The sequence below is a fragment of the Salvia miltiorrhiza genome, chromosome 8 (assembly GCF_028751815.1).
Source record: "Salvia miltiorrhiza cultivar Shanhuang (shh) chromosome 8, IMPLAD_Smil_shh, whole genome shotgun sequence".
Lineage (NCBI taxonomy): Eukaryota > Viridiplantae > Streptophyta > Magnoliopsida > Lamiales > Lamiaceae > Salvia > Salvia miltiorrhiza.
In genome coordinates this window covers 54,260,556-54,270,355 of record NC_080394.1, presented here as the reverse complement: position 1 = coordinate 54,270,355, position 9,800 = coordinate 54,260,556, and the positions used below count along the sequence as shown (strand labels likewise).

Here is a 9,800-nt window from a genome sequence, read left to right as displayed (position 1 = left end):
GCAACCGGTAGAGAAGTTGGAAAGCGGCGCGGCACCTGGAAGTTGGAAAGCGGCGCAGCTGCGCAATGGAGAAGGGTTCAGAGGTTAGGTTGTGAGGCAGGGGGCTGCGAAAATTGTTCCTAAAATTGTTTTTTTTTTAATTTTTATTAATATATATGAAATTACTAAAATACCCCTGCGAAAATTACCAAATTCCAGGGGGGTCCAGTGACCCCACTGCCCCCCCCTTGGCTCCGCCACTGCTTGAGCACATTTTTGGCATTTTTAAGGCTGGAAACTTTATAGTAACATATAATATCATCCCAATTCTGCATCCAACATTCATTCTTCCAATACTAATCCTAAACAAAACCGAGCTTTGAGATGAATTACTTCGGAAAAGGAGCCGTTCTTGTCTTGCTGCTCATCCTCGCTGCTCAGGCGTTGGAGGGCCGTCTCCAGTCTTGCAACCCGAGTGGCAAAATCAGAGGAAAGAAGCCACCTCCGGGGCAATGCAACCAGGAAAACGACTCCGACTGCTGCCAGCAAGGGAAGCTCTACACCACTTACAAATGCTCTCCACCCGTCTCTGGCAGCACGAAGGCAGTTCTCACCATCAACAGCTTCCAGAAGGGTGGAGACGGAGGCGGCCCATCAGAGTGTGACAGTCAGTACCACTCTGATGACACTCCAGTCGTCGCCCTCTCCACTGGTTGGTACAGCGGAGGGAGCAGATGCCTCAACAACGTAACTATAACTGGTAATGGCCGGAGTGTGACAGCAATGGTGGTGGATGAGTGTGATTCCACCATGGGATGTGATGATGATCACGACTATCAGCCACCATGTCCTAACAACATTGTCGACGCCTCTAAGGCCGTCTGGAAAGCCTTGGGGGTTCCCGAAGGCGACTGGGGCGAGCTGGATATTACCTGGTCTGATGCTTAACAATACTGCTGTAAAATATGATGTAAAAGCATGGTGTAATACTTAGCAAATCATGTTATGAACAAACTGTTAATTGCAGTTTTCACTATTTTTCTGCATCCATGATTAATCAAGTAAACACAACTGCTGAAACTACTATGTGATTAATCACTGTAGCTCTTGTCGTATGTATGAAATTAACTAAGTATCTTGCAAGATTCAACCAACCAAATTAGATTCTGATAAGGTATCTATTACTTTCAATAAAATACTAATCATAAGCAAAGATTCACTGTGCATATATATCTAACAACCTAGGAAAGTTACAAGGATTCCTTGTTCATGACAGCAAGGGGAATCCTAGAACACATCGAACTGCCAAAATTGTCGTTAGCTATGTTTTCAGCAGATGATGATTGCAAGCACTACAAATATGCATGTACCACCAAAAGCTAAAAGCAACAGACTCTAAAAATCTATTACAAGAAGAGGAAGATGAGAAATCATGCCTTCACATTCTTGCTCTTCCTGCTCTTCTTTGTTCTGATCGCGTCGTTGAGCTTGGGCGTCGATGCTAGACCTAAAACCTGCAAAGCAAGCGGCAAGATCAAGGGCAAGAAGCCTCCTAAAGGGAAATGCAATCGGGACCACGACTCCGAATGCTGTGAAAGTGGCAAGTTCTACAAGACCTTCAGATGCTCACCCGCGGTCACTGGCCGGACTAAAGCAGTCCTGACTCTCAATGGCTTCGGCAAAGGAGATGATGGTGGAGGGGCGGCAGCGTGTGACGGTAACTTCCACTCTGACGACACTCCGATCGTGGCACTCTCGACGGGGTGGTTCAACAACAAGAAGAGGTGCTTGAAGAAAGTTGTCATCCATGGCAATGGGAAGAAAGTGGTTGCCAAGGTGGTGGATGAGTGCGATTCGTCTGTGGGGTGTGATGAGGAGCACAACTATCAGCCGCCGTGCAATAACAACATCGTTGACGCTTCTAAAGCTGTCTGGCAAGCTCTAGAAGTGCCTGAAAAGGATTGGGGTGAAATGGAAATCCACTGGACTGATGCTTGACCAAAAACAGCACTGAGATAGAATTCAGTGACTTGTTGAAGACAATTACTTTGTGTTTTAAGGAATGAGATAGAATTCAGTGACTTGTTGAAGACAATTACTTTGTGTTTTAAGGAATAAGAGTCTATATGTGGTCAGAAACAGTCTTTGTTTCCTAGAAATTTGCATTACTTGTCAAATAAAATGTATAATCTCATACATATTATAATTATGATACTATGATACATATACCAACACAAACACTTTTTTTTTTGGCTTTCTAGCAGAAATCAGAAAACAAGTGATACCACCGAACATATCCATGAATTGAAGAACAAGAAACAGGAAGCTCTATTATACATGGAATTGAGTTTCTGTAACCCAAAAAAGAAAAAAAAAAAGTGGCTTGTTACAGCAAAGAAACGGCTGTATACACACTTTTGTACACTTTAGAAACCCATAAGAAACATAGCTAAACTACATGAATTTGAGGAAGAGACATACTGGAATCTGATGGCTTACAACATGCTATCAGTCCTGGCAGGGAGGCGGCGGAAGAAGTTGAGTGGTGCCGGAGGCAACTTGTGCCGGAATCTCGGATGCCTCATGGAATATAGTCCAATCATGATAATCAACAACTGGAAAGGCACAACATATAGCACGGTGGCAGCCACGACACAGAAGATCATGAACAGGACAGTTGCGCGTGGGTCTCGCCAACTCAGCAGTGCCTGGATCCTCTCCCCTTGTGATGCTATGTCACCTACCACTGTCTGGATTCTTCCAGCAATGGTTCGTAGTCGGTCATACCTCATCCTGACGAGATCTGAGCCTCTTGAGGTAGGGAATGTGTCGAATTCCTCATCAAGCTCATCAGAGTGCACAGTGTCAGCGCAGGACAGACGTATGTTCATGTGAGGTGGATACTTTGGCCTGAAGCGGTAGTTCCAAAGCCCGATGAGGAACATGTAGAGGAACAGCGTAGGTAGGATCAGTTCCGGGAAACAGATGAGCATGATGAAGAGAACATGCACTAGTACAGTTGTGATCGGGTTCTTCCACAGGGAGACTTCCTTGAACCATCTCCCAACAGCAAACAATCCATTGAAAACAGACATCAGCCTGAAGAAATTAGCCTTGCTACGCCTCATGCTCCAGAGATGTGAGTCAGCATCGTTCATGTACTCAACCACTTCTCGTCTGAGAGGGGGCTCAGCACGGCTCAAACGTGCTGCCACTATATTGACAGCTTGGTGACGCAGCATGTCAAGCTGCACCATTGTCAACGGCATCTTATAGTGCATTTTGGGCAAGAGCGGTTTGGAATACAAGCACATCATGTCAGACATTGATGAGCATGTGAACCGAATTGCCAAATGCAACTCTCCCATTTTCTTGACACCGGAGGGATGAAGCACCAGCAACGGGTACGAATGAGTATAGACTCGGCCAGTTTCAAGAGTTGAGACTCGTATCCTAACTTTACCTATCTTCAGATCTCTGTGACCATTTGAGGCCCTCTCACCAATATGACCATTATCGAAAACACCAACTGTAAGAACGGTGGCTGGATCAGAAACTTCCCAAGTATACTGCTCATTGTATTTCGGATTTAAGCTGTCTGTAATTGTCCTTGTTCTCACCCACTTCTGACCATACTTCGCCACACAGAAAGTATCAGAAGTGCCCCGACCTTTAACCGTCTTCATGGGGGTAATAGCATCAGCACTCAAAATGCCAAGCTCCAAAAGGCCAATGGGTGGCTTCCATAGCAGCTTAGCTGATGGTCGGAGATCACTGCTATAATGTGTGGATTCATCAAGCACGTGGTAGCCCCCGTCAAGGCAAACACGGAGATGGATTCTACTAGCAAACTTGTCTTTCTTTGGCTCCTCAGTATCAGCTGAACTTTCTTTGTGTAGGTTAAACCATCGAGAGTGAACAATTCGGTCATCAGCTCGCCGTTCAACTGTTGTCAGTGGTATGAAAACCTTACCAAGAACCTCATCCTTGTTTGGACCCACACGATCTTCGACTGAAAGTATCAGATGGTCATCAAAAGGTTCAGCAGCAACAAACATCAAATCTTCATTCCATGAAGCATTCATACTATGTGATTGGACAGGTTTCGTCTTTAGAACTTGGTTGCCAATCTGTGCCTTAACATGTACATTTGCAATACGATGTTTGTCACCCATGACCAAGTCCTGTGCCTCGATCACATTACATCTTACATACCATAACCTCGGTGAGATGTAGACTTTTGAGCGAATGTGGGTGGAGGCCACCGAGCTATCAACTGGACCAGCTGCATCGGAGTGCCAAGCTTCAGAAAAAGCCTCGTCGGCTTGTGTGCCCATCCAGACAGCTAGCATCAATTCACCTTTCTTTTTCCCACCCTTCTTGTCCTCAAGTCGATACCATTCTGGAGCCAACGGACTGTCTGGTGGAACTCGTGTGGGAATCTCACGGAGATCAAATCGAACACTGCCAATGACCTCGTCTTTCAGTGTGTCCTTATCTTTAACAGCGACTTCTAGAACTGATGATTGTATTCTGTCCTTTGAAAAGGTGAACACAGTGTTCCACTCTGGACTTTGGTTTTTTTCGAAATGCTTCGTGACTCCTTTATAGTTACCGAGCTTCACTTCTACATACGGGTCAAGACTCCCAGTAACATCCTTGGAAGGAAGATCATGAGCTCGAACAACTCTAACAAATAGGAACTGCATAGGCTCGACAAGATCATAGATACCAGACGGCTTCTCTGAACGTCTAACTCGTCCTCCAATGACCTGGCCCCCTCCAAGAAAAGGGCTCGTTTCTTTAAGAGAAAAATCAGCAGGATGCAAGGAGGAATTTGCATACATGCCATATGCTTGTGGTACCTGAGGGTGAGACCTCATTTCATCAACTCCGTGTACATTTGATTTCTGGGAGCCCGTAGGAGGAGGCTGTTGTCGTTGGCTACTTGAGTTAGGAAGATGGAAAAACGTGCGTATTGACCCCCTTTTGCCTTTAGCCGATGTGCCAGAGACGGCCTCTTCCACTTTCTCAGAAGGCAAATGATCGGCATGGCTGCTTGGATGCACGCTTGAATGTGAAGACAAAGAAGCTGTCTCAGGAAGAGGCACTGAAGGTCTGATAGAGGGATCATTCGTCACAAATACTTTCATGCCAAGCTCACCTCTTGCACGAGTGAATAAATTCCCCTTTTCCAATGGATAGTTAAATACAACGGCATCAGCATGGGGAATAAATGATGTACTGGTTAATCTAACCTTTCCAAGGGAAGATTTTGACTTGGTGGTTATGTTGATGTTGTAGACGTGAGCCTCAAGGATGAGATTGTGCAGGTTATCAGGATTCGACACATTGAAATAGAATGCCTCATTCCAGAATGGGTTGAGGTCCTTTTCTTTTACCGTGGTGTGGAATCTCTGACCATCAAAATGAAGCTCCACGAATGGACTAGACGAGCCCTGCCCATCTTTGGGCAAAAGGTTGTGGGCTCTTACAACCTCTACACCTAGCTTGAGATTGCTCATGGGTTACGCCACAAAGCACCAATGTCTTGTTTTCGGTGAATTCAGCAACCTGCTCGTGAAAAGGAGGAGCAACGTCGAGTGATGATGAAGTGTCAAAAGAAATACCACCTGCATTTTTAGAGACAGGACATCTTTTTTCAGTACCAAAAAGAACAATGCTGTTTAGCTAACAAAAGCTGTTCAGCTTAAGATGTTTTAAAAATATAACCCGACCCCTTGGAAGAGAGATAAGAACTATTGATTTTGCGGCAGTGAAAGTGGTGAGCGCTAAAGAATCAAGAGCAATTCACAGTTATGATAAAGTCTAAAGCTTGGTTAAAGCTCATATCAACAACACATAACCTCCATCATCCAGCAATATTTTTTTTTGATAAGGTAAATGCGATAACAACATTTGCAATACTAATCGTTCCAAAACAAACAAAAAAAAGTCAGAATAGAATTCCTACAAAAACATCAAAATCTACATGTTCAACATAATCCAAGTTGAACATCATCCATCCCTAAACATCCACTTTTTTAATCCAGAAATATGTCAGTGCTAATGCAGCTCTAAACGCGTCATAAAAAGAGCAGCAAAATGTGTGAAAAAAATCATTCTTATTCGACTCACTCACAAAGATTATAGTATTCAGTTTCATCTTATTTCTCTAGACTCAAAACAAGAACATATGTCAAAATCAAATTATTGATTCATTAACCAGAAACCAAGAAACATATATAATTTAATCACACATTTCCACTTTCCACAAAGAGAACTTTAAGAACTATAGGTATCTAATATCTGAACCCATGTCAACCTACGAGGCTGAAATAAAGAACAGAATATCCCAAATTCCGAATTTTTGTTCAAAAAGAGCTCCACTTTTTTGTTATATTCCATTAGCTAAAGAACTGTATTACTTTAAATAAAATTCCCACTTTCAACGAGATTTCTGTTTATATCATAACTAATCATCAAAACAAGAAACTCATCAATAAACCCAGATGAGCAAGGTTCTTGAAAAACAATCACACCTTCAAAATCAAAACTTCACACCCACATAAAAACACACACACGAAAGCTGGAGTCTTTACGCTACAAATCAAAAACCCACCATACATAACAATACAGCCGCTCAGAAATAATATAGAAAGCTAAACCAACAACAACAGGAGAGAGAGAGAGAGAGAGAGAGAGAGACAGGAAGCAAAAAGGGTACCTGTTATCAAGTTCTTCCACAGACAGCTGAAAAATCCTGACTTTGAAAACAAAGGATCACGAGCTTCAAATATGCAGATCAAAAACGAGCAAAAAGAAAACGGTAAGGAAGAAAGAAGACGAGGTGAGAGATGGAAAGAATTTATGGTGTTGAAGAAAGGGGTTGAAAGTCTAACAGTAGTAATAATGGAGAAGCAGGGCTCCTGTCTATATGCATAATAAATAAAAGGGAGTTAGAGAGAGAGAAGAAAATTCAAGGAAGAAGATGAGCAAGAAATGAGAAAGTGGAAAAGTCTTGGACGTATACTGTTGTCTGTTTCCAACGTACGTGTGTGTGTGTGTGTGTTTTCATGTTTCTTTTTCATTCAACGAGAGCACATAAACAATGTAATTTTATTTCAAACCCACACAATTATTTTATGCATACTATTTATTAATTAATTAATTTCTAAAAAAGATGAAACAGAGATCAGCAATTCAGCATACGCGTCGAGGGTCTTCGGTTACACGACATGAAACTAATTTTGATGTTTATCGTATCTGAAAAAATAGTTGTGTTAGTGTTACTATTGTTTTGACTCCTTAAGAACTTTATTATATAACTTATTATAAAATGTTCGTGTAATTTATTTTTTTAAAATACTTTCAAAATATTGTCCCGTCCTGTAGTATTATTTATTACATAATAATTAAATAATTTATTATTATGTTGTTTAGAATAAATATATGTCTGCATACAAATTTTCTTTATTTGATCATGTATTATAATTTTATATCTTGTTTATATATAACATACTTGCATTCATATTCGGGTCATGACTCTTGTTTGTCGAGATATAACTCAATAAGTATTGTATTCTATAAGATTAAGGAGAGCGCAGGAATCCTTAATCGTATTATATATTTGATTCTATAAGATTAATTATTTTTTTTTTTTAAATCATTGGTTGGTTCTTACCCAAATTTGATTTTAAGCACATTTTATAAGCTTTGAATATGACAATTGGAAAAATATTGTGACATGATTTTTTTTTTCAAGATCTAACAATTTCTTTATTAAAAAATTATAGTATCAAGGTATTTTGTAAGTTACTGAAAAATTTGAGATGGGTATATTTTGCAATAAAAAAAATTAGATTATTATTGCGATAAATTTGAAATGTGTTGAAAATCAAAATTTGGTGTTTCCTTTTGCAATTAACTCTATTTTATAACATCCGAACTATTTTATGAGAAAGTTTTTTTACCTAAAATTTATTAATAAGATTGGACTACCGGGGCGCAATAATGCTAATTTCGATAATATCACTATATTATAATATTTTTTTTTGATTCTACTATATTATAAAAATTAATATAATAATGTTCTGAAAATAGACTTTATTCTGAAAATAGACTTTTTACCGAAGACAACTCTGTTTAATTTTAAAAATAGAGTTCTATTGTATAAATTGTACGTGGAGTATAAAATGGATAGGAATGGAGTGGATTACCTTTGGAGTCGTTTTCACACCAAACCAAACAAAAAGCAGTTACAACTTTACCAATATAAACTCATTAAATTATTATTTAAGGTGTTACATGATTTTCATAATGACGCGTTTCTATTGTTAGGCAATTTATTAAAACACGGCCAACCTTTAACGAATAGTATGAATTTTCTAGTGAACTTCTTAATAACAAATTTCGATTTAGTTTTGGACAAATGATTAATGTACAAATTCACCTCTAAACTAGACAACCCTTAGAGCGTATATCCCCCCATTCTCGACCTTGGCTCAAATACACCCCCAGAATCCATAAAAAGGGTGCATTTAAACCCAGCGAGTTAACGTCGTTATCTCTCCGTTAAACTTTTTTTTTAATTTAAATTATGGATTTCGCTCTTTAAAACTTTTTCGGCTAGCCTTCACTGAACCCCGACTTTCACCGCTATTAAAAAAACTCTTGGCCGCAGCTTCGGTCTCAACTCCTCCAGCTTTACCTCCCGTCGTGACCACTCTACTGGCACCAGTGCCAATGAGTTCACCCCCAGTGCCGACACTGACAGCTTCCCATCTCTGTTGTGTCATCGTCGCCGTCTCATGAGTAAATTAAATTGTACATTTTGCCGTTGAGGGGCGCGCCGGAGTAGAGGGACACGTCGGAGAATTTTCTGTCATCACTGAGGATAATGTTGGCAGGGAAATCACGGTCGATTGTGTCGGCGTCAACGGTGGTGAGCCACGTCGCGAGGTTGGTCACCGACATTCCGTTGGGGTTGTCGTTGCCAGCTAAGGAGGAGATGTAAATCTCCCTCGAAACGGCGCCGTATGCGCCGATTGCGATGGGATCGAGGTAGTAAGGGAATGAGATCCCCCTCTCCACTGCCGATTGGGATCCAATTTACCAAATCACGTCGACGCCACTTAAAAATAAAAAAAAAAATTGAGTTAACTTGCGCGTATACCCCCTCATTGTCGACCTTGGCTCAAATACATCCCCAGAGTCCATAAAAAGGGTGCATTTAAACCCAGCAAGTTAACGGCAAGAAACAGCCGTTAACTTGTTGGATTTAAATGCACCCTTTTTATAGATTCTGGGGGTGTATTTGGACCAAGGTCGAGAATGGAGGTACACGCTATAGGGGTGTCTAATTTAGGGGTGAATTTGTACCTTAACCCTTGGACAAAATTAAATAAATTCGGTTTTTTTGTTCTAAAACGATCGAGTAAATGAGTGGCACGTACGATAGCAACCGTTTCTCATAAATTTAGCAATCTAGGTGAAATTAGTTAAGAAATCTGTAGAGAATTTTGCTTCTTCCACATTAAATAATACTAACTGTCTTGCTTTCACCACTACGAGTCTAAAATTAAATTTCAAGTAAGATCATTTTTTTTTTAAATTTTGGCCAATATAAATTGCTTCAGGATAGAACTTATTATGGAGAATTGTTTCTCTTTCCAGTACCAATCAATAAAGTAAAATCAATTTTTTTAGACATAGTCGACTCTCAGTATTATATTTTTATTGTTATAGGCAAAATAAATTATGTGGCCACTTAAACCTTTTCAATTTCGTCACTTTCCTTTCGATTTTATTTTTTCTTTTTG

The 9,800-nt window shown here is 40.4% G+C and overlaps 2 protein-coding genes across 2 annotated transcripts; one reads left to right on the top strand and one right to left on the bottom strand.

Annotated features, from left to right (window-relative positions):
• The first annotated feature begins 261 nt into the window (after positions 1-261).
• Positions 262-2,041, top strand: LOC130999179 (putative ripening-related protein 2). The gene is made up of 2 exons (XM_057924679.1): positions 262-921; positions 1,492-2,041. Exons 1-2 carry the CDS (start codon positions 364-366, stop codon positions 1,975-1,977), a joined length of 1,044 nt encoding a protein of 347 aa, XP_057780662.1. The 5' UTR covers positions 262-363; the 3' UTR covers positions 1,978-2,041.
• A 220-nt stretch (positions 2,042-2,261) lies between these two features.
• Positions 2,262-7,067, bottom strand: LOC130999178 (FT-interacting protein 3-like). Its single transcript, XM_057924678.1, has 2 exons — positions 6,707-7,067; positions 2,262-5,612 (listed from the first exon to the last, which is right to left on the bottom strand). The coding sequence occupies exon 2, from the start codon at positions 5,502-5,504 to the stop codon at positions 2,475-2,477; it is 3,030 nt and encodes a 1,009-aa protein (XP_057780661.1). The 5' UTR covers positions 5,505-5,612; positions 6,707-7,067; the 3' UTR covers positions 2,262-2,474.
• Between the last annotated feature and the right edge of the window lie 2,733 nt (positions 7,068-9,800).

Bases quoted from the DNA above. Each gene is read 5' to 3' on its own strand.
- LOC130999179 (XM_057924679.1), top strand. From the start codon at position 364: ATGAATTACTTCGGAAAAGGAGCCGTTCTTGTCTTGCTGCTCATCCTC. The intron at 922-1,491 runs GCTTAACAATAC...GCTAGACCTAAA, and splicing joins TGGATATTACCTGGTCTGAT to ACCTGCAAAGCAAGCGGCAA.
- LOC130999178 (XM_057924678.1), bottom strand. From the start codon at position 5,504: ATGAGCAATCTCAAGCTAGGTGTAGAGGTTGTAAGAGCCCACAACCTT.